The sequence below is a fragment of the Lethenteron reissneri genome, chromosome 12 (genome assembly GCF_015708825.2).
Source record: "Lethenteron reissneri isolate LAM-NWPU_2019-01 chromosome 12, ASM1570882v1, whole genome shotgun sequence".
Taxonomy (NCBI): domain Eukaryota; kingdom Metazoa; phylum Chordata; class Hyperoartia; order Petromyzontiformes; family Petromyzontidae; genus Lethenteron; species Lethenteron reissneri.
In genome coordinates, this window is record NC_083790.1 from 12,070,233 (window position 1) to 12,097,852 (window position 27,620).

Sequence of the window (27,620 nt, forward strand, 5' to 3'; positions counted from 1 at the left end):
GGAGGGGCTGGGTGGGGAGGGAGGGGCTGGGTGGGGAGGGGACGGTGGGGAGGGGCTGGGTGGGGAGGGTGGGGCTGGGTGGGGAGGGGAGGGTGGGGAGGGGCTGGTCACCCCGTGATGCTCTTATAAAATTAAACGTTTAACCTACTCACGCTGGCTTGTGCCCGCCCTCTCAGTCGGGCATATTTGCGGAATACACCACGCCGCCGTTGACCCTGGCCATTGACCGAGCAACCCAACGTTCCTACCAGCTCCCTCCCCAGGAATATGCTAGGTACCCTTCTATTTCGCCGTATGGCTGATGTTGATGTAGAGCATTGGTTCTTAACCTTTACTGCAGCCTTGCACCACCCCTTTGGTTTTGAATTGTAAAAATATATATATAATGTTAATAAACACATAGGTTTGATGAAACACAGTAGTTGTACTTACGTGCCAGTGCTTAATTTGTGTTTCGATGATTTACCTTCTAAAGAAATCTGCCATGTCTGGCACCCCCAGAAAGGGAATCTCGCACCCCCAGGAGGTGCGGGCACACCCCAGGTTAAGAACCATTGATGTAGAGCGACAACTATAACTTTAAGTTGAAGCGATTCAGCCAGATTATTTGGTCAGGAGTAGCGGAGTGGTGCATCACCGTGATGATGCCTCCATTTGTGTTTATGAATCGGGATTTGAGTCGTCAAATGTTCAATGATCGCTTCTGGGTGTCCACAGTCGACACCGGACAGTTTTAAATATTCCATCAATCCATTAAACTATAAACTAGAACATTAAGTACTGTTTCCACATCTGCCATGGTAGTCAATCAGATGGGAGCCCATTGAGACAATTGTCAAAACGTAATAATGAAATCAACTAAAGCATTCTTTAACAGTCTCGAAATGGCTTGGAATCATATACAAGTCATCAAGTAATTTTGTTCTATCTGTAACCCCGTTGCAAAAGAGGCAATATTTTCCGTGTCTCAAAGGGTGTATTTAATTTCGTAGTTAAACAATGAAAGTAAAGAGCTCGCCATGATCTGTCTTAAGCCAAACTGTTTCGTGACTCGTATTCACGTGCATTGCGGCTCTTGAAATCTTTTTTAGCCGATTTTTGTTAAAATGTCTCTAATTATTTTGATTGTCGGCCTCCTGGTCTTAGCACAGTGGCTGAAGAAGGCCCCCTCGAAACCGCCGTCACTCCGCCCGCGTTCTTCAGCCGAGCTTCACTGCGTTCATCTCCGCCACGGTGCCCGTTTCCTGAGCCACATTCATTAGTCAGCCCCCACTTTCCCTCGGCCGTTCTTCCTCCTTCACGCCCTCTGCGATCTCCTTGGCCGCCTTTTTTTTAAAAACCCGTATTCCATAGTTTCGCTTCCGCATTCACCCATTCACTCACTCGCTCCAACCCACCACCCCGACTGTCAGAGACGCGCAGCGCTCTCCTCCGACGAGAAAACCCAGAACAACAACAACAAAAACAGCTCACACAACAACAACAACCGCTGGCGAGACCAATCAAGGCAAGCGTTAATTAAGTTAGCCGCAGAGCCGAAGAGAAGATGGCCAGGGCCGCCCCACGCAGACGGCATGAACACATTCCAGCCGAAGAGATCATGGTACGAGTTGCTGTGAATTGCGATGAGCAGCTGTGCGCTCCTGTCGCCTCTCCACGTGATGGCTGTGTGTGTGTGACGTCTCGCTGGCATTCGTGTGCGTGCTCTGAGTCGTGTGATGTCGGGAAATCATTCGTTAGGCACGTGAACGTCAAAAATGTGGCTATATAATAATTGTGGATGTGCCTATAGCGTATAGAGTAATTGTGGATGTGCCTATGCTGCCCCGATGTTCATATGTTGTACCATGTAAGGTAGACACATTTGTCACGAGACAAAATCACCCAGGGATGCACCGATTTCGTCACATGTGGGAAGTTAAGGAACGTCGGCTTTCGCGACCAATATCAACCATAATAGCGTTTTTTTTGGGGGGGAGAAAGGATAAGTTCAAAGGGCTCGCATAATGCGCATGCATAATGTACGTAGCCTCAGTAATCCCCCCCCCCCCCACATTGTACAAGAGCGCAGAAGCGTGGTCAACACATCTACGCCTCTATATAAGGAACGAAACAGGTGGATTTCTCCACAAATCTGGCTATCGCCTGATGAAGCTAGTTGTAATTACTGGCGAAACGTCGTACTCAGATTGTAAATGTTGTGGATTGGCTCTCCAACACACCGGTGTGCTGCACTAGTGACGAACTGGCCACGTTCTGTTTACGTGACAACCCTTACTAGTTGGCTGTGTCGGGTGGTGGTGAGTTTTAACGACACATTTACATATTTACGCGATCTAACCCAAAAACCTCTTATGAAGGAAAGCCTTGTTATGCAAGTGTTGTTCCGAGGCGATTAAAACAACAACAGCTGGTTGTACTGTGTCCTTGACACGCGTTTTAACACTTTATTATTACAGCAATGTCAAATCTAACCACCGATTATTGACTGTGCAACAACAAAACACAGTCGAGCTGGTGTCGATAGTGCTGTGTCTGCCAAGCCGTGCGATCTGAACCGCTGATTCACCCCAACCAGATGCTCGTCCAGTTTGGCGTGCTCTGAACCAGTTGAGTTGGACTCGGAATTTGTGTTTCTTCCCCTGCGAATTCTGATGCATCAGCTGACAGGGAAAACGAGGCCTTTCTTCAGTAACAGCGTGACCTTTTGGTTACTCAGGCGTTTCAACCATTAAATAATTTGCATGATAATGCGAATAAAAAATGTAATACTTTTCCATCACAGTATTTTCAAGTATGTATGTTATTTGACATGTTCTCTTTGACAATTACGTTGTATCTTGTTTGTAGGTGAGGAACTTCAATGCACAGTACATACAATATGAGGGAAGCCACTGTTTCTGATTGGAGTATTGTTCTGGAAGAGTTTTAATTTGTCCCATTTTCCAACAATACAATGTTCTTTACAAATTACTGAGTAGACTTCAGTAAAACTCACTCTTGAGTGAGATGACAATGCGAATATAGACAACTAGAGATACGAAGGTGTCGGAACCAATCTAGAAAACAGAGACGTGGAGATGGTGTGTTGACAAGAGACAGTGAGAGCTAGAGATGAAACGCGTCGAAAATATATAAATGCAGAGAAATGCAACATTGATGTTTGGGAGGAGAGACGAGCGGTGCGGACAGTATAGCTGTGTAGTGAGATGAGAGAGATGTAAGCTGGATATGTTGTTCATAGCAGATGGTGAGAGAGCATGAATGTAGATATATTGTACTCGGCAGATATTTAGTGCACGCCTCTTGTTCCCATAAAATCTGGTGCCCTTGAGCTTCTTGTGACCCTAAGCATTTGCTCATTTTGTTTATGCTTATTTCTATCACTGCAGTATTACAAGTATAGTGACATAAATTTAGATTTAAAGCTTTCGTGACTGCAGGGATTCATATTCTTGGTTCTTTCGACGTTTCGACTGCAACACAGGCAATCATCATCAGGTGTGACTGCAACACAAGCAATCATCATCAGGTGTGATGATGATTGCTTGTGTTGCAGTCGAAACGTCGTGAGAATTTTTATTGTTCTATATTTGTATTATTATTTATTTTATTATTTCCCTTCTACGTGACTTTACCGAACGAACCAAGAATATGTAGTGACATAGTTCTGACTGCTGTCCAGCATCGACAACTGCGATGGACAGTTAGCACACACGCCATTGAGCATATACACGGGTGTGCCGGCAGGGCGGAGGAACTGGGGCAAGCGTCACGGAAGACCTCATCGGGAAGCCCAGGAACCTGCTAGTGGGTTCGAGAAGGGAGGCGCGGCCAGGGTGGAGCCAGCCTACGCCAAGTAGCATAAAAGCAGCAGAGAGCGGGAGCTCCGGGCTGCCGGTTCTGGGAGTAGACTCGTCTCATCGTCGCTGTCGTTTTCGCCGCCTTTGTCGCTGCCGCCTTCACTCGATAATTGCGCGGCCGGATAGTTGTTGGCTGTCTCGGTCAACGCCGTCAGTGTAACGCGGTCAGGGTTGTGGCTCGGCTGGGCTGTACGGCATCAGGGGGAACGAGGCGAACCTGTGAACCTAAAGAGTCCATAATAGAGGTTTTGGGTTAGATCGCGTAAATATATAAATGTGTCGTAAAAATCCGCCACCACCCGACACAGCCAACTAGTAAGGGTTGTCACGTAAACAGAACATGCCAATTCGTCACTAGTACAGCACACCGGTGTGTTGGAGAGCCAAGCCACAACATTTACAATCAGAGTATAACGTTTCGCCAGTAATTACAACTAGCTTCATCAGGCGACAGCCAGATTTGTGGAGAAGTCTTCCTGTTTCGTTCCTTATACAGAGGCGTAGATGTGTTGACCACGCAGCTGCGCTCTTGCACAATGTACACAATATGTTTTGTCGTTGTGCAATCTAGATACGGAATTGTAATTCGATCTCCCATTGAAACATTGGGAAATGTCTAAATTTCCTCTCTGTCCACCGAACAGTATAAATGGGTTACACAAACAGTCGATTGGCTGGGAGTGTGTGGTGAGGTAGAGTGTGGGCAATCCCACCTCTGCCAAGACGTCTGGCCTGTGTGGAGAGGGACAAGTAATTACAGGGCTGCACCTTAATCTTGTTTTACAGTTCGTCGCACGTAACATGAGATTGCTGTGCCACTTCCATTGTCAGTCACATCGATCATATACAGTATGTACATTGCATCGCTGCGTAAACATTCTACACATTAATTGTGCTACTGCAGCAGATTGTGAATAGTGGCCTACTGGACATGTGAATAACAGCTTCATAGCTCATCGGATTCCTCCAGTATGAATATTGATTCTGATTTTACGCTTCACAGGCATTGGGATGTGGTTTTTGTGTAAGGTAAAGTGTGATTTGTGCTGTACCGAGGGCATACTCTGCAAGACTGATAAAGGGACCTATGGAAATGCACGTTTTATACAGTAGTGTACGGTACTGTACTTAATTGACGGGGAAGTGGCACGATTTTGAAGATGAAATGTCGACATCCATTATTCATGAGCACATCTGTATATGTTAAATGGAAACCACTTCAATATGAGCAGGACTTAATTTAGGTATCGTGCCCCTGGGACACCCGAGCAGAAAAAGGGCTCCTACCACGATCTCCTCACCTTCCCTTGTTCATAACATAGGCACACTGTACACACAAGCACCCCAATCCCTCACAGCCAGGACACACTCCAAAAGCATAAACAACAAACGACAGTACCCACATTTTTCTAAAGATCGGAATGTTTCAACTTCATCCACCGCACTGCATTGCACTTGATACGCTTTTTTCATCATAATTTGCTCAAGTCTTCATTGAACCGCGTTAAAAAATGCTTTGATCACAGAATCCTATAAATACCCTCAACATTGCGGTTATAACGTACACGTAGTATGCAGCGATAGGGTTCTCTATAACGGGAATCTAGTTTTGTTTACTTCTCGGACAAGCTCGGTCGGGTTGAATGACGAGTGCACGAGTCGCGATAAAGCTCAGCTTAAAAGCTTTCACCTTCCAATAAAACCCATCACATTCGTCAATAGCACTGCCTAAATGAGACGCAGTATGTACGTAGTAGTAATAGGTGACGTTTCGGGCAATGGCCCTTCTTGGGGTCTTCAAATTTGCAACTTTCATCTTTGTGGACGAACATAAACTCCCTGCCCCTGTTCTAATCTAATCTTAAGACGTGTCGCTCCTCTTCTGCCTTGGCTACACTATATCTCTTCCATAGAATATAGACAATAATTACTTTACTGTGTATGCATGAATCGATATATTTTTTTCCCCAGAAGTTAACGTTACACGATGCGCATGTCACACATTTTTTTTGTACAGGCATCTTGAGATGCAGTTGTATAATTAGACTCTGAATAAATACAATCTAATTGTATTTCAATGAAAAGGTTTGCTCTCCAAAAGACTATTCGACACGAAAAGGTAGCGCAGTCGGGAGCACAGGTGGTTCACCTTGCCACAGTCATTTTAGTGAGTTAACGCAGCATAGCTGTCAACCCCTTATCAGTGCCCTACCTTATTACAGATCAATTCAGACCTTATTGGTCACCCTTTTCCCCTAAAACATCTCAACGTTCATCTGACAAAGTCCCATCGCAAGGGAGAAACACAAACAAATAGACAAAAAACATTTGCCCGTATTGAAAAGGCTATACGCCGTATGGACCTGAAAACTCAACATAAGATGAAGCTACCCCAATGACCAGCATGGCATGAGGAAGCCTTCATCCATTCGTGGATTGACAAAAGTTAGGTTCTTTTTTAACCCTAACCCTGGGATGAATTGTAGAGGTTTGTCCTCTATATACGTATATAGGTGGTTTTGGTGTCATTTATTGAAGATGCGTGCAGGAGAGAATGGACAACTTTGCATCGTTAGAAAGTCAGTGATTGCCACCATAAATAAAAGTGCTGTTGTAAGAAACATACAGTACAGCAAATATTTGTGGCATACAGGAGGGAAGTGGGCCACCGATAAGCATGCTCTACGGTAGTAGCATATGAGCTTGCATCCTGTTTAATATATCAAATATCCAAAACTCTTTTTTGTGTTGTTTATGAAGTAATAGAGTTAAAATATCGTGCAACTTTCCATTGTGCGATGAGCACAAATCACACGGTAATGGATTTGGCTAAAATGCCTCTGCAGGGGGGGGTTGGGGTAGATAAATTAACATGTCAATGACAGAGTTGTGTGGAAATCCTCCCCGTAGCGGCCGGAGGAGAGAAAATGGACCTATAAACAAACAAGCATGGCAAAATTTATAGAGAGAAATAGGAAGTTTGAGAAAACAAACTTAGTAAAATTTGGAAGTGTAATGCAATGCAACACAGAGAGTCGGTTAACACACATTTAACGCATAGCCTGGTTGATTACGTTCTACCAAAGATTGCTAAATTAGAAGTTAAGTGTGAGTTGTGTGGAAATACTCCCCATATAAGTAGTTCAAACTAGATTTGAAGCTTTCGTGACTGCAGGAATTACTCTTTGGTTCTTTCGGTAAAGTCTTCCCCCCCTCTCTCTCTGCCCCCCCCCCCCTCTCTCTATTTAAGGCCTCGACACGGGCGTTGTTTCTCTGTGTGTCTATGTGTGTGTCTCTCTGCTTGTGTGTCTATGTCTCCGTGTCTCTGTTTTGTCTCTCTCTTTGAAATTGATCCATCTTTGGAAGAACGTAATCAACTAGGTAGGGTGTTGACTGGTGTGTTAGCCGACTCTCTGTGTTATATTGCATTACAAGTTTACTAGGTTTGTTTTCTCATTCATTCCTACCTGATGACGGTTGCTTGTGTTGCAATCAAAACGTCGTATTCTATTATTTAATTTATTTTCTTTCTACTTGACTTTACCGAAAGAATCAAAGAGTAATTCCTGCAGTCACGAAAGCTTCAAATCAAGTTTTATACACACATCCTTTAGTAAAAAATGCTTCACTTGCTTGTGCCATAACATTTGAGAACGTACACGACTGTATATGTATAAACAATGTCAGCACCAACTTAAAACATTGCATTCGTCCTTGATTAACTTAATGTCAAGTTGGCAACACATCTGAAGATATGTACACTCTGTGTGGAGTAGATCTCTTTTCAATGTTCATAGTCAGGGTGCTGCGGTGGTGAGATGTTTTTTCCGTTGCCTAGTATGCAGGTCAGTCGGTCGATCCTAACCCTGACGCCTGGATATTTGGAGTTTGCATGTTCTCCCCGTGGTCGCGTCGAATTTTCTATGGTTTTTCCGGTTTTTCCCACCATGTTTAGAATCAACGTGCATTGAAGAGTATACTGCTGCTATAAATTTCATTGAGCTATCATTTGTGACCAGGTCACTTCTGAAAAAGTGCTAATAGCTCAGTGGGCTTTATCTGGTAAAAAATAGTTTGGTTTCATAACAATGTCGCAATATCCTATAGCCAGGACAGCCTCACTGAGTCTCAACACTCTTTTTCAGGACGCTCCTACATTAGGATGGAGGAACAATGCCAATAAATGAGTTTCAATAATTATTATTGTGCTTGTTTACCCAGAAAAGGCCCACTGAGTCTCAAGAATTGTTAACTTTGTTGCAGTTGGGTCGATGTTGCTATTTTGCCTAATCCAATTTAATAATTTACAGATTATGTTTTAGCATTGGAATGTTGACCAATACCAGTTACATTGCATGATTTTTTGAGCTATGGGAGGAAATTGTCAAACCCAGAGAAAACCCATGCAGAATGGGGGAGTGAACATGCAAACTCCACACAGAAAGGCACCCGAGTCGGGCATCGAACCCAAGGCCCCCTGTTGCTGCGAGGCACACGTGTTGAGACTGTCCTGCCGCCCAGTGCAATAGCATACGCCAATGAAATCTCCGTACCTTCCCTGAGCTGCTGTGGCGTTTTCCGAACATACAGATGGAGAAGAGTATTCGGCGGCTGCGTGAGAAAGTTCACGGGAAGGTGTCCATCGAGAAAGCGGCTGCCCTCATGCTGCGCTTCCAGATGCAGTATGAGAGCGTGGCCAAGTACATCGTCCTGGCCATGGACAGAGAAGGTGAGGAACGCATGAGTCATGCTCGACGCACACCTGGCTGGCAAACACACTCATTGTGGTAAAATTAAACTAACCTATTAACCCCTTTCCCATTCCGATGACATATGTGTACGTCATGACAGAGAAACCAGAAGTAAAAATAAAATATCTTTATCGGTTCTGAGGCTCCCACAAGGCCACGCGGGAGGGCGTGTGGCACAGTTTGGCGTCAGCTGTCATAGAGTTGCGGTCGTATATCTACAGTTCTCTGCAGTGAGTACAATGTATTTAAAAACAACCATGCTATGCCTCTCTAAATAAAATTAACGCTGAGCCGCTTGCGCGTTCCGATATTCAGATGTAAATGAGACACCCTCCCTGCAACTTGCAGATATCTTGGAATGCAAAATACCCACTGAGCTACAGTGAGGGAAAAGAGTATTTGATCCCTTGCTGATTTTGTACGTTTGCCCACTGACAAAAAAATGATCAGTCTATAATTTTAATGGTAGGTTTATATTTGAACAGTGAGAGACAGAATAACATCAAAAAAATCCAGAAAAACGAATGTCAAAAATGTTATAAATTGATTTGCATTTTAATGAGGGAAATAAGTATTTGATCCTCTCTCAATCAGATTTGTGGCTCCCAGGTGTCTTTTACACAGGAAACAAGCTGAGATTAGGAGCACACTCTTAAAGGGAGTGATCCTAATCTCAGCTTGTTACCTGTATAAAAGACACCTGTTCACAGAAGCAATCAATCAATCAGATTCCAAACTCTCCACCATGGCCAAGACCAAAGAACTCTCCAAGGATGTCAGGGACAATATTGTAGACCTACACAAGGCTGGAATGGGCTACAAGACCATCGCCAAGCAGCTTGGTGAGAAGGTGACAACAATCAATCCTAATCAAAAGGAGACCTGATGGTTCAATGAGCCACTCTGTCTACAGGAAAGCCACCCATACGGATGCTTATCTAAAACCGGATTCCCACCACCATCCATCCCAGAAGAATTCCCTCATCAAGACTCTATATCATAGAGCCCAATGCATCTCCGACCATGAACACATTGCCAGTGAACTCAAACACGTACGCCAAGCTCTTAAGGCTAATGGTTACTCCGACTACACAATCCGCAAAGCCATCACTCCATCCATCAAGAAGGATCCTGTTGAGGAGCCTTTCAAGACCATCACCTTACCCTACATTGCTGGGGTCACAAAAAAGATCTCCAAAATCCTGATTAAACACAAGATCCTTTGTTACTGCTAATCCCTGCACCCCCCCTTGGTGCTGCTGATCCTGCATAATGCATGGGCATAATATGACTTTGAAACCCCCCCGCCCAACGCCTACGCATTTTCCATGAATATGCTAAATTCCTCTTCATATGCACATTCTTTTTGTTAAGGCGCTCTTCCACCTTCAACGCAGCTTATATATAAGCTCCTAGTTTGGTAGTGTCTCATTCTTCACCTGAAGACGGCTGCTTGCGTTGTAGCCGAAACGTCGTGAGAATTATTTTATTTTATTATGTTTTATTTTTATTATTTTATTACTTCCCTTCTACGTGACTTTACCGAAAGAACCAAGAAGGTGACAACAGTTGGTGCGATTATTCGCAAATGGAAGAAACACAAAAGAACTGTAAATCTCCCTCGGCCTGAGGCTTTATGCAAAATCTCACCTCGTGGAGTTGCAATGATCATGAGAACGGTGAGGATCAGCCCAGAACTACACGGGAGGATCTTATCAATGATCTCAAGGCAGCTGGGACCATAGTCACCAAGACAACAGTTGGTAACACACTACGCCGTGAAGGACTGAAATCCTGCGGCGCCCGCAAGGTCCCCCTGCTCAAGAAAGCACATTTACATGCCCGTCTGAAGTTTGCCAATGAACATCTGAATGATTCGGAGGACAACTGGGTGAAAGTGTTGTGGTCAGATGAGACCAAAATGGAGCTCTTTGGCATCAACTCAACTCACCGTGTTTGGAGGAGGAGGAATGCTGCCTATGACCCCGAGAACACCATCCCCACCGTCAAACATGGAGGTGGAAACATTATGCTTTGGGGGTGTTTTTCTGCTAAGGGGACAGGACAACTTCACCGCATCAAAGGAATGATGGACGGGGCCATGTACTGTCAAATCTTGGGTGAGAACCTCCTTCCCTCAGCCAGGGCATTGAAAATGGGTCGTGGATGGGTATTCCAGCATGACAATGACCCAAAACACACAGCCAAGGCAACAAAGGAGTGGCTCAAAAAGAAGCACATTAAGGTCCTGGAGTGGCTTAGCCAGTCTCCAGACCTTAATCCCATAGAAAATCTGTGGAGGGAGCTGCAGGTTCGAGTTGCCAAACGTCAGCCTCGAAACCTTAATGACTTGGAGAAGATCTGCAAAGAGGAGTGGGACAAAATCCCTCCTGAGATGTATGACCTCTGTGATTGCCAACAAGGGTTTTGCCACCAAGTACTAAGTCATGTTTTGCAGAGGGGTCAAATACTTATTTCCCTCATTAAAATGCAAATCAATTTATAACATTTTTGACATGCGTTTTTCTGAATTTTTTTTGTTATTCTGTCTCTCACTGTTCAAATAAACCTACCATTAAAATTATAGACTGATCATTTCTTTGTCAGTGGGCAAACGTACAAAATCAGCAGGGGATCAAATACTTTTTTCCCTCACTGTATATAACTCTTTTTCAGAAGTGACCAGGCCACAAATGATAGCTCAACGAAGTGGCTTATCATGTGGAAATTTATAGCAGCCAAATACTTGAAATGCCTGTTTATTCTAAATGTGGAGGGAAAAACCGGAGGTGCTGAAGAAAATCCACATGACCACGGGGAAAACATGCAAACTCCAAATATACAGGTGTCAGGGTTGGGATCGAACCCACAATCTCCTGTAAACTGCTCACAGTTCTGCATATATACACATTATTTTACATTATTCATGCTATGCTTAACTGCAGGTTATTCATATTGCCCATACAATGCATTCAATGCATGATATGACACAAATTATTCTTAATAACCATTGCACAGCATTACAATTCTATTTGAAGCTTCCGTGACTGCAGGAATTACTCTTTGGTTCTTTCTTTACAGATTGCACACGAATGGATGCAATGAATATCACGTCGTGGTCTGCTTTTTGCTTGCAAATTTCAGATTTACTGCAACACACCCGTCCTTGGATGGGCAAAAGGCTAGTTTATGTTTAATTTTAAAGCAGTGTGATGGACGAATTATGTTGATACTCTTCGGTTTTTTCGGTAAAGTCACGTAGGTAAAAAAAATTAATGAAATCAACTAAATTAAATCACGACGTTTCGGAGGCAACACAAGCTTCCGTTTTCAGGTGGAACCGTTACAGCCAAAGTCGCTGTAGTAAGTGAAGCGAGCTAATAGAGAGACGCGGCTATATTGGGTAAGAGGGGGGGGAGCCAAGGTAGGGGGGGGCATTGGGGGGAGGGGGATGCTTGCCTGAAGGTAAGCCGATTGATAACATTTATTCATGGGGTACCATGATGTTGAGTTTATTGTTAATTGTGCTTGCCCACCACTATCAAAGTAGCATCGCCAAATCATTCGTTCTACGATGATGGAGCAGTCTTGGCTAAATCACGGTCACCAGCACATGGCAGATGGAATGATGAGACCTCCAAGAGGCAAACTCTGATGATCACCGTGCCTGCGATGGTTTGATTGGGATAATAGGCACAGCAAGATATGCAGGTGCATGTTCCTGCACTTTCCCTCATCATTTACAGTGGTAGGACCCGTCGCTTAGCAGCCTATTGAGATGCACATAAACAACGTTATACACATTGTAAATTACAATATATATAATTAATGACTGTTGTGCTCAGACTTGCAGATGAATGAAAGAGACAGGCAGCTCCTCAACAACCCATCCATACAGGTAAGGGCTGAGGATAAAATACCTAATTCATACAAATACGAGATGTGGTGACACACGCCTGTGACTTGGAGGTGGAGTTTGTGGATCACACCAAGATGGAGCCATTGGGTACATGAGACACCTACCTGTAGAGTAATACGACAGCACCTATAATTATATGTTTAAATCCATCAGCTTATGGGCTTTTTGTTTTAGAGTCCAGCAGTATTTGTTAAAGAAAAATTTAATAATGTTGGGTTGCCAAATGTTATTGGAAAGTGCCCTGCACCTTCAGAATGGACTTTTTTCTAGTGCTACAAAGCAATGCTGTGTTGTATAGAACTGACTAGGGGGCTATGGTGGTGAGATGTTAACTACCTCGCCTGGTATACAGGAGGTCGTGGGTTCGATCCTGACCCTGATGCCTGTATATTAGTAGTTTGCATGTTCTCCCCGTTGTCGCGTGGATTTTTCTCCGAGCCCTCCGGTTTTCCCCTCCACATTTAGAAACATGCGTTTTATAGTATTCGGCTATGATACATTTCCACGTGATGAGCCACTTCGTTGAGCTATCATTTGTGACCAGGTCTCTTCTGAAAAAGAGCTACATTTCTCAGTGGGCCTTACCTGGTTAAATACAAATACATTACAATAGTTAAGAATTAAACCACACACCATTGTGGAACATTGTACATGCATCGCCGTTTTTTGTCAAGTACACCACTAGCCAAGAGCCTCTCCACAAGTTGAAGTCCATGAATCATATTCGATCATACCTCACCGCTCTGGTCACTGTGGATTGGATAAGGTGCACTGCCCTCTACTGTCGACAGCGTATAGTACAGTGTCCTTGGGCCATGGATATCACCCATCCAAGCACTATCCAGGCTCAGCTGAGATTTGATGAGATCTGGTAATTTTTTTCTGTGGAGCATTATGGGTAATAATAACAAATATGCCTTTGTTGTGTCTGTCCACATGAAATTATTTTGGGACATCAATCTCAGAACCTTCCAGACTGTCATCCAGCAGCATTTTTTAAAGCAAGCAAACTCATGTACCATCGAGTTGATTTCAAATATGTGGATGTTTTACGTTTCAACACTGCAATATACAGGGTGTTTATAAAATATGGACCCGATTTGAAATCGCTATATCTCTGCAACCATGAACCGCCCATGAATGAAACTCTTACCACTTGAAAGGGCAGGGCATAGAGTTTCAAATGATTACTGCTAGATGCCTCTTTCAGTGCACAAACAGCCCCTAGCCTCAATCATTTGCAAGATAGCGACCCCGCAACACAAGGCATTTTACGTTCTGCAGTTCAGCAAACCTGAATCCGTAATTGCAGTGCAGCGTGCGTTTCAGCGGTGTTTTGGCATTGATCCGCCAATATCAAAGAGCATTCGTTGTTGGTACCGACAATTTGAGGAAACAGGTTGTTTATGTAAGGGGAAGAGCACAGGGCGACCACGCACCTCAGAGGAAAACGTGAGAAGAATTCAAGAGAGTTTTCTGCGTAGCCCGCGCAACTCCACTCGTTGTGCCAGCCGAAAACTTGCGATCCCTCATACGACTGTCTGGCGTGTGTTAAGGCAATGTTTAATCAAGAGGCCATACCAGTTGCAAATGGTACAGGCTCTTCGCGCAGGTGACAAAGGAAAGCATGTAGATTTAGTGATGCGATGTTACAGAACATGGAGGACGACAGCTTCTTACCGTGTTTGATTTTTAGTGATGAAGCAACGTTTCATCTAAGCGGTAAAGTTAACGGTCACGATGTGCGCATATGGGGATTAGAGAATCCACACGAAACTGTAGAGCATGAGCGTAGTTCCCCGAAAGTGAACGTGTTTTGTGCTGTTTCTCAAAGAAAGGTTTATGGCCCTTTCTTTTTCGAGGGAAACACAATTACGGGGTAAGCGTATCTCGAAATGCTGCAGAAATGGCTCTTTCCACAACTTGATGAAGATTCCGACGTTTTCTAAATGACACACTGCCTCAACATTGGATAGGTCGTATGGGACCCAAAGACTTGGCGCTACACTCTTGGCCCCCAAGATCCCCAGACATCACACCCTGCAACTTTTTCTTGTGAGGATACGTCAAAGACCGTGTTTTTGTGCCACCATTAGCGACTAATCTGGATGACCTTTTTGTGTAATTGTAACATGTTGCCATCGTGAAATATACTGCTTTGAAATTGGGTCCATAATTTTGAAACACCCTGTATTAGTCGGTTTTCTGAGACAACATACTTTACTTCTGGACTTGTATCGGTCCATTAGAATGCAATACTGGACATTGAAACTGTTTGACATTGGCAAAAAAAGAGGTGGCCAGGTGACTCAGTGGCCTAATTACCAGCAGCGCCCTGAGCAAATACAATTTGGATGTGGTGAGTAATTGTGCTCAATTCAAATTGTATCCATGCTCAAGTGAGCATTGGGTGCATTCATCTTTTATCGACGGTCCCTTGCCAGTGTTGGAAGTTTAACATTCCTTGGCCAGGCCAGTCTCCCCATGTGATGACTACCATAAAAAATAAGAATGGGTTTTATCCTTTGTGGCAAAAAACAGTTGTTAAGATGTTCAAACACCAAATAGATACATTTTACAAGGCATCAGGTCTGTATTGACCACATGTACTTGTGGTGAACATGCAAACAAACTTTCTCTGATAATATATGCATTGTCCTTGAAACTGATTGGCCTACACCAGAGACAGCCTTCCTTATGGAATCGTCTCACCAGTGTCAGACCAGAGAATGCCAAAAGGCAGACAGTACAAAGAAAATGCACGTATGAGAGCATTCATAGCTCGGGGTGAGTAGCTATATCATGAGACCTTTTTGCCAGTAAAAAAAGTATGCAAAATAAGAATAGGTTTTATCCTTTATTGTCAGGTTTTACCCTTTATTGCCAGAAAAGGTAAAACCTCTTATTATTCATACTTTGATACTGACAAAAAGGTCCCATGATATGATGACTACTGTTGACTTCCACACTATGATACGAATGTTTATCCATCTGGGAGGAATACTGGGCTGAGTCAGCCCTTGACCCGTGTTTGTTATTCTTTCAGAACATTATGCGTCGGATACGGATGAATGTCCCGCTGCCACCAGAGCCCAGGCAAAGGGATCCCATGCAGGATTTCGACGTTCAGGTTGTTAATTACATCACTGTGGAAAGTCGACTCCAGCGGCACATGGCCGTGGCATATAATGAATAGCTTTGAGATGATCTGTGCCAACATATAACACGTTAAACAAGTCAATCTAGCATGAAAATGGACACTTAATTAATAATGTGAAGAGCCCAGTCGCTGTGGCAAACATTATAAAAGCACAATTAGAAGATAAGTTGTAAAAGAAGCAAAAATATATAAACGGTGACGATTTTTTTTTTTAAATGTAGGAATGTCAATACATATGTTGGCATAAATGTAGGCTTTGTAAAACAAAACTACACTTTCATAAAAATGTAAGGTTTCTTTCATGAAATTTTGGCACAGATGTTAACTACCTCGCCTGGTATACAGGAGTCGTGGGTTCAATCCCGATACTGACGCGTTCATATTTGGAGTTTGGATGTTCTCCCGTGGATTTTTTTCTCCGGGTCCTCCGGTTTTTCTCTCCACCTTTAGAAACATTGGTTTAGATTATTTGGCTTCTATAAATTTACATGTGATAAGCCACTTCGTTGAGCTATCATTTGTGGCCAGGTTGCTTCTGAAAAATATCTATATAGCTCAGTGGGCCTTTTTTGGAAAAAAAAATGTGTTTAGTTGGATTGTACCAGAGCAGATAGAATTTCCCTAACTAAACTCATGCAGCCACTGAATTTGTTTCGTCAGGATTGCATCTGTTCAAATGTGTTTCACCTATGTAGGCGGCAGCCAACGGGCTACGCGTGCTGGAGCTGACCGAGCAGAACCTCAACATGTTCGAAAACTTGGCGAACAATGAGCTGCCGCACGATGACTGCCAGTTTGCGTGCAGCGTCTGCGACAGCGTGTGGTGGAGACGCGTGCCACAGCGGAAAATGGTCTGAACTTCAATCCCAGCACGAGACTAATCTGCACCATGCTTTAACCCGCCTGTAAATGTATGTATGTTGAACTTCTTTCGCACCGTACGTAACCAACCATGCTAATCGTAGATGCGGGGGAAGGACAACAAACTAAACACAAAAAGCAGTTTAAAAAAGAAAATTTCAATCGAGATGATTTAAGAGTGCATAGCTCCAGTGGCTTCCGTATATCATAAGCAAGAGCATTCCAGACGGTTGCAGAAGCGCATCTGAAAGCGTGTAATACAGTGACTGTATTTGTTCAATGGCTAGCCAAAAGCCACTGCGACGAAATCAGCAAGGTATTGTGGTTCATTTGTGGCAGGCACTTTGTGTGTAATGAGTGCAACTGCATCACCCCAATCTTCAGATCGCTTCACTGGCTGCCAAGCCACTGTCAGATCAGCTACAAGACTGCCCTCATTGTTTCAAGATCAATCATGAATTGATTCCCAATTGTCTTATTTGTCATCTTCTCCAGTAAATCTCTACCCACTCTGTTGATTCTTCTCCTTTGTTTCCTCCACTGTCTATAAGTAATTCCACCTGCCACCCACACTGCTCACTCTACTTCTGTTCTCAAATCTTTCATCGTCCCTGAACTAATTGTACCTTTTTTCCCTCATGTATTACACTGGTCAACACACTTTTTCTGGCATAAGGTATTCCCACGGTTTTAAGGTAATTTTGGGATGCTGATTCCAAATCTGGCATCAGTTTTTGTCTATCACATCAGGTTTTGAGATATCAAATATTGCATTTTCAATCAAAACTGCAGAAGAAAAATATTAAATAAATGTGGATATCTACATAAAATAATATTATAAACACACTATCCTAAAAATACAGCACCATATTTTAACACTAAAGCAGTCACTGACTCGCAACAACTTGCAATCATAAGTGACATAGTTAATTTTGGGTAAAATCAATGAAAATGGGGTATGCTGATAGCATAAAAATGAGATGTGATAGAGCAAATCTGAGATCATATTTGGAATCAGCACCTGAAATTAGTCTAAAACAGATGCAAAAAGTCCAGGCCAGAAAAAAATGTTTTTTTTTTGTTGACCAGTGTTATTTACTAGTCTTTCCCTCGAAGCCCATACCTTAGGTGAAAGCAAAGAGTGAGTGTGCAGTGGGTTGGAACGTTGTCTCATATAAATTAGCTTGAGTAGGATTTGCAGTTCCATTTATAACAGCGGTCGGGAACCTATGGCTCGCGAGCCATATATGGCTCTTCCAGTGACGGTATATGGCTCCCAGACAATTTTGAGTTGAAAAAAGAAAAAATAATAATAAAAAAATCAGTTTGGAACTGATTTTTAAACACTTGTCATATTGCTTAATAATACTGTGTCATTTTAAAGTAAACAGAAATTAGTTTTGAAGATAAATTTCACGGGTCACGCCTGCACGAAGCTCAACCTCACCACGTACGAACCAGACTACAAGGCCATCAGCAAAACCATGTAGCACCAGAAGTCGCATTAAAAGTAAGACATATTTAATTTATTATACGTTAAAAATACTATATGGCTCTCAATGAAATATATTTAGAAATATTTGGCTTTTATGGCTCTCCCAGTCAAAAAGGTTCCCGACCTCTGATTTATAAGGTTCTTGCCTCAGAAACACGCATCTTCCATCTCATCTCAATCATTCCAATACTTAACTTTATTTTTAGCCCAGGGGAGCCTCTGATGGCAGCTGTCCCCATATGGCACAAGGTGAACACACCCCCAAGCTGCAAGTGGGTAGTAGTTTGCCAGTTGCCGGCAATGTTTCTATGGGTTTTATCAATTGAGTAATTTGCAAATATTTGGATTTATTTGAACCATGACCCTAGTGCATGTGGCCTACTCTTTTTCCTAATCACGTCACGGGATTTGTCACATCCACTGTGGAGCATACAGCATATATTTTCTGGTAATACACCCACGGCATTAACCAGAGTGGCCACGGGGATGAATTGTGAACCTTCCAACGAGCGGAAAATGCGCCAACCGCTCGGCAATGCCACCGCCCAACAACTTCTGTTGCTTCCACCGTTGCTGATCGGGGTGTGGATCATTCATTGTCTTTGCTGTGCAGGTGTCCCAGTGCAGGCGCTGCAAAAGGAAGTACCAGCCAGTGCCACGGGACAGGGAGTGGGGGAGTGGAGCGCTCTTCAACTGCACAAACTGCAATAACACCTTCAGGTTGTCGGCGATAAAAGGGACAGCTTTTATGTGTATTGATGCATTGATTCGCAAAGCTTACGCGAGTGTGCGTGTGTGCGCATGAGAACCGGTGTTTTATAAAAAATATATTATATCGTAATACGAGAGGAGCAAACCATTGAAAAGGATGTCACCACTCAATACATTTGCATAGTGATGGAGAAAAAAAATGTGGGGGGGGGTGTGAAAGCAAACTGAGAGCAAATCGTTTAGAACTACAAAACTCGTGTTGAGGACAGATAGTGGCAGCAGTAAAGGAATGAAACGCATCTCAGAGAACATCTACTGCGGAGATGGAGTGACGACATCGGCTCGCGCACAGGTGCTAGTGCTCGGTGGATTATCAATTGTGACAGATGGTGCATGCTTGGGGGAGGCCTTCATCCGGCAGTGGATTTAACATGGCTGCTGATGATGAGAAATGAATTAAAAAAAAATAATGAGCGCAATGTATTGTGTATATGATTACGCTAGTAGTAAATATAGAGCACTAGCGGTAGTACCCGGCGTTGCCTGGGCGAAAAAGACACACACACATCGACTTAGAAACAAACACAGACATCGACGCACACACACAAACACATCGACTTACCCACACACCAGATATGGACTCACACACACATAAATCTACTTTAGATACACACACATGGAGTTACACGCACAAATCGACGTACACACATACAGCGACTCACACATACATACGTAGACTCTCACACATCGACCTAAGCACACATATGCACTTACACACACACATATCGACTAAGACAAACACACATGACTTACACACACACATGGACCCACGCACACACATGGACTTACACACAACAACAACAACCGCCATTATCCACCCGGCGCTCCGCTCGTTGTTGTGAGCATCGATCCGGCTCAATGTCTTCCAGGATTTTCGTGTAGGCTTCTATTGTACATCCCTCAGCTTTGGTTAATTTTCCTAACTAAATTTAAGAAGCCTCTAAAGCATAATAGCATATTTCACGTAGGATCTCTTGAGCAAGGGCATGCAGGTTGTCCCTGTAGGGTGTTGGTAGTCCCATATATGTGAGGTATATTCCATCAATGGAGTGCAGTTTGTCTGAAGGAGGATGAGGGCCTGTTTTAAAGATGACATCAGAAAGTTGACGTTGAGGTTTGTATTTTCTCATTGAGCTCTGTTGAGGATGTCCTCACTCATGCCCTCTTTGTATTTTTTCCAGAGTCCCATGGGGTTTAGATGGGTCTGCAAACTTGAAGATTTATGCAGAAGAGCAATGTCAGTTGGAAAGGGTACTGACCAACAGAAGCTTCTATCATAGCTTTATGAAGATGGTGATCATGCACAAGAATTGCACGAAAATTGAAAGCTTCCCTGTATGTTTGACAGACTACTCCTTCCACTGTTTAGAGGTCTTGGAAAGATTTGTGCCCTTTGGCACATGGAGAAGCATTGGGAGAAAGTAGCACTGCTGATTGTTGGGATGAACTGTGTAGACTCGTCCTAAGGCATCAGATTGAACCATCAGCAGCACGTTGCTTCCATTTATTTTAGCAGTCCATGTATAGTAGGAGGGAATGTATGGTAGAGCAGGTTGCAGCAAATGGGTCACTTGGGCACCAACAAAAAAAGCCATAAGGGTGGTATATTGTGGAGCCAGGGCCTGCTGTTGGGCATTTCCTTTGGTGACATAGATGCGTTGAGCATTTTGGAGGTGAAGTGCCAAATGGACGACTGTGGGGAGACGGTCATGGATGGGGAAGCCAATAATTCTTCAAATTGCCTCATGGTTGCTGATGTATCTTCCTTGGAAAAACTGTTTTAGCTCATGCACACTTGCCCTCTGTTTTGTAAGGCAAAGACAGCCATGTCAGAGCCTTTGTTGATGTATTGGCAAAGATATTTGATGGTTTTTTTAAGAATAGCCGAATTTCACATTAAAGTGGAGCAGGAAGATCTTGCACAGAAGAGGGCAGTAGGGAGCGATCCACGGTTGTGAACCTTAATTTGCGAGTTTAGTGGCAGGTCTGAGCGTTGTTTGAAATCCACCATGCTCAGTATTTCTGTGATATAGAGGATAGCCATCATGGGCCGACTGAGTGTCTTTCAAGTAGTTTCCGTGGATACCTCTTGGTACACCTGTGGTCTTGCATACATGGCGCAGTTAGATAGAAACTGGCACATGGGCCATGGAGCATTTGATTGCAGACCACATAGAAAAGTGCAGGGTCTTAATGGGGGTGAGGTAGCTCAGCACTGATAAATGTGTCAATGTGACTGGCATGAATTGTTTCCCTCATCATAGCGAAATGTGAGCATGAGGAAGACGACGTTTTTGCCACCCAACGGTGTGCAAGTTACTGCTTGTCTATCCAAAGATGCCGCCTTCATTGGTCGTATAAGCATCATGAGGTATAAACTTTGAGTTTTAAGAGCCTCGCTAAGATGTCATGTCTGTTTGGTGGTTTGTGGTTTGTATAAAGGTTAAACCTGGATCTCCTTTCATTTGGGATTGCAAGTGAAGGTGATGAAGATATGAGGCATGGCATATTGGCTGATGTACTCATGGCATCGTGAGTTTTATCATGCATGCATCTTGGTGAAGCTGTGAAGGATGAAGGCAAAATAACTAATCAGCCCACATTGTGACCGTTTGCATCTCCTTCGGAATTGGATGGCATCCCAGAGATGAGCATACTGTTCACCTGCAGGCGGTTTGAGTCAGTTGAATGTAAAGAAGGTGCTCACTGTCAATGTTGGCATTCTAATCGAAAACATACTGGTGAAAGAGGTTGGTGCACCATAATATGTGGTTTCCCTCCTCTGTCCATGATCACGAAGGAATACAAGTTTTTTTAGAGGAGACCGTTTGTGAGAATGTCTTTGTCCTACAGCTTTGTAATTGGAGGAATGTTGACATGGTACCCATCTTGGCCTTGTGACAGGAAAATGTGTTTATTGTAGGGCATCGTATGCTCTGTTTAGTGTCAGGAATCGTGCCATGGTGTTTTCTTGGTATGGAAGAACAATGTCGCTTTCACAATGTTCCTCACCCACCGTAAGAAAGCAAGGTCAACAATATTTGGGGCATTGAACCTCCCTGCATGCTCCCCGCTTTGGTGGAAAGTAAAGGTGTAGTACGGCAAAATTTAAATGGGTGATGTTCCTACGAATGTGACAAAACAATATACGAAATGGAATGGGCTGTAGCTAAGAAAAGTCCAACGTATTTAGCAGTATAACAAGATAATCAGCTCTCAGTACTATAGTGTGACGTGGAGCAATCGAAACAATATAAAAGCATTGAAGAAATAAGCAAAATTAGTGTACATTAAAGAGCAGCAGTATGCACAGGTAAGTTGAGAAGCAGGCTACAGTCTAGATTATAGACTGCCAGTATGTCGACTCAATGACCTAAGCATTGCTACAGTCGACATATAAAGCTAGCAATACGGTCAGCAGCTGAAAAAGCAGGATATAGTCGACATGAAAGGCTGGCAGTACACTGAGTATGGTAAAGAAGCAGGCAACAGATTATAGACTGGCATACTGACATGGACAAAAGCAAAATTAGCAGTGTAGATAATAGAGTGCCAGTGCACTGACATTAATTAATCGGCAGGCAGCAGGCCAGAGGACAGACTGGTAAATACACCGTCGCATCGTCATAAAAACACCTAAAAAATATTTAGCAACCTAATAATGAATTATTTTCTGCACACAAACATTATTGTAATATTTTGCAACTTATTAGTTTCATAATAGTAAACAATGAACTGCGTTCTTAGCGAAAGATTCAATAAAATTGTACTTTACATTGCCGTGGTGAGGCCTAGTCCTGTGCAGAGCCTGCGCTTCGCCTAGATTGCCAGCCGGAGGATGGTGACACATTGCCAGGCTGGGTGCTGGGCCGCTCTCCGCACCCACGCAGCAATGATGCTATGTAAGCGCTATAATATTAATATCTACGACTTTATATCAGTAATTGCACGCATTGGGGTGGGGGGACATAAGACTGTGAAGAATGAACCATCAGCGTTGTGTGTATAGTTTTTAAGCATTGTAACGTGAATGGAAATTCTTAGCGATCATGTGTGCGTTGCTAGGGCAACTCCTGTCCAGTGTTCGAGAAATGCGCATTTGCGTGCTTTGTCTCGCGGTCGGTGGCAAAAATATATAAATAAAGAGAAATCACACAAAAACACAATTTTAACAAATTTAAAAGTGACGGACGGGAAATGGAAATAGCGCTTGCCCACCGCGGGGCTTACGTCGTGGTACCTGTCTAATTTTTTTCACATAAACCCCACCGTTTGAGAGCCAAATGCCTCGCAAGCGCGCGTGCGCAGACGGACAGACAGACAGACAAAAAAATACTTTTATAGGTTAGACTAGCGGGAAGTACCCGGTGTTGCCCGGGTGAAAAATATATTTCAAAACTTCTCTTAAAAACCTTACATATACAGTACATACACAGATACTAAGGTATTGTGAAAGCCCGGTGAGCCGTTTGTCCATTTCTCCACCAACAAAATTATAAGAAGCTTGCACAAGTCCAAAAAGTTATAGAAAGTGGGGGGTAAATAGTTGATCTAAAAGGTTTCCGAAAATTGCGACCACCACCCCCCACAAAAAAATATATTTACCCCCGCGTAGGGATATATACCTGCATGCCCTACATACAACAGAGTAAGTAGTATCTATTTTTCGATTTAAAGCTTTCGTGACTGCAGGGATTAATATTCTTGGTTCTTTCGGTAAAGCCACGTAGAAGGGAAATAATAAAATAATAAAAATTAAACAATCAAATTCTCACGACGTTTCGGCCACAACGCAAGCAGCCGTCCTCACGTGAAGAACAGAGCTGTCGGAAAGACAGAATCCTAATAAACACTGCTGGCTGCTGCAGTTTTTTATTATTAAATTTACCTTCCTTTATTACTGGTAATCCTACATAATACACGAGCATAATATGACTTTTAAACCCCCCACCGCCTACACATTCCACAAGGAGTGACTAAACCCATATCTGCATTTGTCATCAACATGCTAAATTCCTCTGTTGATATGTAAACTCCTTTGTCAAGGCGCTCTCCTCCTCCCACCCAGCTTAAAATACGCTGCCAAGTTTAGCAGTATTTATTAGGATGCTGTCTTTCCGACAGCTCTGTTTTTCACCTGAGGACGGCTGCTTGCGTTGTGGCCGAAACGTCGTGAGAATTGTTATTTTTTATTTTATTATTTCCCTTCTACGTGACTTTACCGAAAGAACCAAGAATAAGAAGTATCTGTTGACTCTGTAGTTGTATCTACTGACTGTACAGAAGTATCTACTGAGCCAGTAGTAGCTACTGACTGTATAGTAGTATTTACTGACTGTAGCAGTATTTACTGACCGTAGTGGTATATACTGACTGTTTTAGTATCTACTAATTCTATTAGCAGTATCTACCAACTCGATAGCAGTATCTACTATCACTACAGCAGTGCATACTGACTGTGGTGGTATCCTGATATTGCTACAGCAGTGCATATCCACTGTAGTGGTACCTGATTTCACTACAGCAATGCCTACCGACTGTGGTGGTACCTGCTTTCACTACAGCAGTGCATACCGACTGTGGTGGTACCTGCTATCACTACAGCAGTGCATACCGACTGTGGTGGTACCTGCTATGACTACAGAAGTGCATACTGACTGGTGGTACCTGCTATTAAAGCAGTGCATACTGACTGTGGTGGTAACTGCTGTGATTACAGCAGTGCATACTGTGGTTGTACCTGCTTTCACTGCAGTACTGCATACCGACTGTGGTGGTTCCTGCTATCACTACAACAGTGCATACTGACTGCAGTGGTGCCTGCTTTCACTACAGCAGTGCATACTGACTGTGGTGGTACCTGCCTTGACCACAGCAGTGCATACCGACTTTGGTGGTACCTGCTTTCACTACAGCAGTGCATACCAACTATGGTGGAACCTACTTTCACTACAGCAGTGCATACTGACAGTGGCGGTCGCTGCAATGATTACAGCAGTGCATATGTTGTGGGACCTGCTATGATTACAGCAGTGCATACTGTGGTGGTACCTGCTATGATTACAGCAGTGCATACTGACTGTGGTGGTACCTGCTACCACTACAGTAATACATGCTGACTCTATAGCCGGATATATCGACTCTATAGCAGAAAGTACTCACCTGACAGAGTGGCGTGGTGAGGCCTAGTCCCGTGCAGAGCCCCCGACCTCGCCTAGATTGCCCAGCCGGCAGAGGCTGGGGGCTGGGCCGCTACCCCCCCACCATCCTCCCGCTTGCGCTACAATCATACTATCTAAGCGCTATAATATTAGTATCTACCGACCCTATAGTATTAAGTGCACACATTGGGGTGGGGGGGAGAGAAGAGGACATGACACTTTGATGAATTTAAATCAGCGTTGCGTGTATTTTTTGTAGCATTTTGAACGCAGGGATTCATCTTCTTGGTTCTTTCTACGTGACTTTACCGAAAGAACCAAGAAGATGAATCCCTGCAGTCACGAAAGCTTTAAATCAAAATTCAACCGCCTCTACGGGGAGGGTTTCCACATAACTTTGAGATCCTTTCAAATTCCTTTGTCAATGCGCCCAGCTTATATATGCTCCAAGCTCATGTGCTGTTTCATTCAGACTCTGTCGCCTCGACGGACCTGGTTTTCACCTGAGGACGGCTGCTTGCGTTGTGGCCGAAACGTCGTGAGAATTGTTTTATTATTATTTTATTACTTCCCTTCTACGTGACTTTACCGAAAGAACCAAGAAGATGAATCCCTGCAGTCACGAAAGCTTTAAATCAAAATTCATGTGTTTCTGCTTGTTTGTGAGCAGCGGCTGGGGACAGATGGGCGTGCCATCGCCGTGCTACCAGTGCCAGGTCGGCGTGTGCCCCACGCGCGTGCAGCGCCCCAAAACGCACAGTGCCGCGCGCCCTTCCGGGCAGCAGCACAGCTGCATGGCCGAGGACTGCTACAACCGCCAGGGTGAGCGCAGCCGGAGGGCCACAACGCCACTCCGTCGCCTCTCGCGAGCCGCTAGCATTTATAAGCGACGATCGAATCGAATTTGCTCTGTCTCGCAGACCCGCAGGAGTTTCGCGGGTGAAGGTGGGGGGGGGGGGCGATCTTGCTGTGCATTTCTCCCAATGAGTGTTTTTTGCAGACAATTTCCAAAATTTTGACCGTGATGCCGGCATTCCCTCCCATCATCTCTTTCACAAGATCTTGTAACCTCGCTCAATGCAAGAAATATATTAATTATTTTTTTCTACTTCAGGAGTGATGTTTGTTGATGGCCGATGGGAATTGTGGGCCTGTGCTAAGCAACTGTGATAGAAAAAAAGATTTGGGCAAGGCAGCATATTGGTCCGGGGGTAGTTACCGACAGATCCCGATGAAGAAATTAACACTTAAGTAAAGCGTGTGAGTGAATCGACATAATTCTCTGATCCGTTCTCTATACCGCTATCGTTTTATCAGCATAATATAAACACAAACCTCACTTTAAAATATCACGACATGCATAAATAACCAACTCAATAAGTTTTGTTGCTGTAATTGTTTGGGTGGAGCAATACAGTAGCATTTAACACGTACCACTCATGAAAACTCCGTGACCCTAAGTTTAATTCTCAGCCAAGGTTAACATGAGCGACACTTAAACTAATCCTATTTAGTTTGTTGTCCAACCCCCGCACCCCCGATTAGCACGTGTTCTACGTACGGCGGGAAAGAAGTTATGATTATGACGACAAGTCTCGGCAGATGGTTGACATTGGATGACAATCATGAGAGACGGAGATTGGCTGCCTAATCATGGGGGTGGTGAGGACAGACGATAGGAATTGGCTGACGACGATGGCGGTGAGCATCTTTGTAATGATGGCAGTGGTGATAGAACTTCTTTCGCACCGTACGTGGCCAACCGTAGATGACTGCGATACGATGATGGTAGTGCGGCGAGAGGCTAACATCCGTGTGCTGTGTGCACCATGAACGCGCGTGGCAGGCCCCGGGGTTACCGGGACGCACTGTGTGCACCCGCGCACCTTGCAGGTGAGGCGCCGGCGGCGCGTGTTGCACGCGAGCGAGCCGCACATCAGCACCGCCTCCACGGTGGCCACGTGCATCAGCCAGGGCAGCCTCGTGGAGCACGAGGACGTCCTCATCGAGCAGGACCTCTTGGAGGAGGACGAGAATCGGCACCACTGACCGTGCCGCGAGCAGGGATCGAACACGAGTCGCGCGCGAGCCTCCTCCGCTCCTTTGCGTTGGGTCGTGTTTTTAACCCAACGATGATCCCTTGTTTATCGAAGATGGGGGTGGATGAACGGTGCGGTGGTTTTTGTCCATTGCGCTGTGAACCCAGCGAAGCAAGTTCGATCCCCGGCCACCACTAAAAAGCAGTGTGGAGTGGTATCTGAACTGGTCCTGGATGCCCCCTTTGTTAAACCGCACTGACAAGCTGAGTGGAGTATGGTCAAACATTCCTCGTGAACAACACTGCTTTACGATATTTGACCATTTTTTTGTGTCCCAAATTTTTCATAAAAATATTTTATTCCACATCCTCCCTCGCATCATACATTGCACTATTTTGACACTCCGGGCACAATTCCAAGGGGCATCAAAGGTATCGGGCATACCGTACTTATCAGGGCAGGCAGGAGGTTTTTTTCCCCCTTTTTAAAGTGCTCTTTTAATTGTTTTGATTTAACCTTGTTTTGGACTTTTTGTGTTTATTCACATTATAAACAGTGATGTGCACGAGGTGAAAAATGTTCCGAAAAAAAAGTATTTGC

The 27,620-nt window shown here is 44.0% G+C and overlaps 1 protein-coding gene across 4 annotated transcripts; it reads left to right on the forward strand.

Annotated features, from left to right (window-relative positions):
- The first annotated feature begins 561 nt into the window (after positions 1–561).
- Positions 562–27,349, forward strand: LOC133341911 (shiftless antiviral inhibitor of ribosomal frameshifting protein-like). 4 transcript variants are annotated; one of them, XM_061550734.1, is made up of 8 exons: positions 566–1,603; positions 8,454–8,592; positions 12,460–12,512; positions 15,580–15,663; positions 16,389–16,544; positions 18,663–18,799; positions 25,652–25,803; positions 26,828–27,349. In XM_061550734.1, exons 1-8 carry the CDS (start codon positions 1,547–1,549, stop codon positions 27,028–27,030), a joined length of 981 nt encoding a protein of 326 aa, XP_061406718.1. In that variant the 5' UTR covers positions 566–1,546; the 3' UTR covers positions 27,031–27,349. The 4 variants fall into 4 exon arrangements, with proteins under 4 accessions (XP_061406720.1, XP_061406718.1, XP_061406721.1 ...); XM_061550735.1 differs by having other exon boundaries at positions 570–1,603; positions 18,663–18,769; XM_061550736.1 differs by lacking the exon at positions 16,389–16,544 and having other exon boundaries at positions 562–1,603.
- Positions 27,350–27,620: the final 271 nt, after the last annotated feature.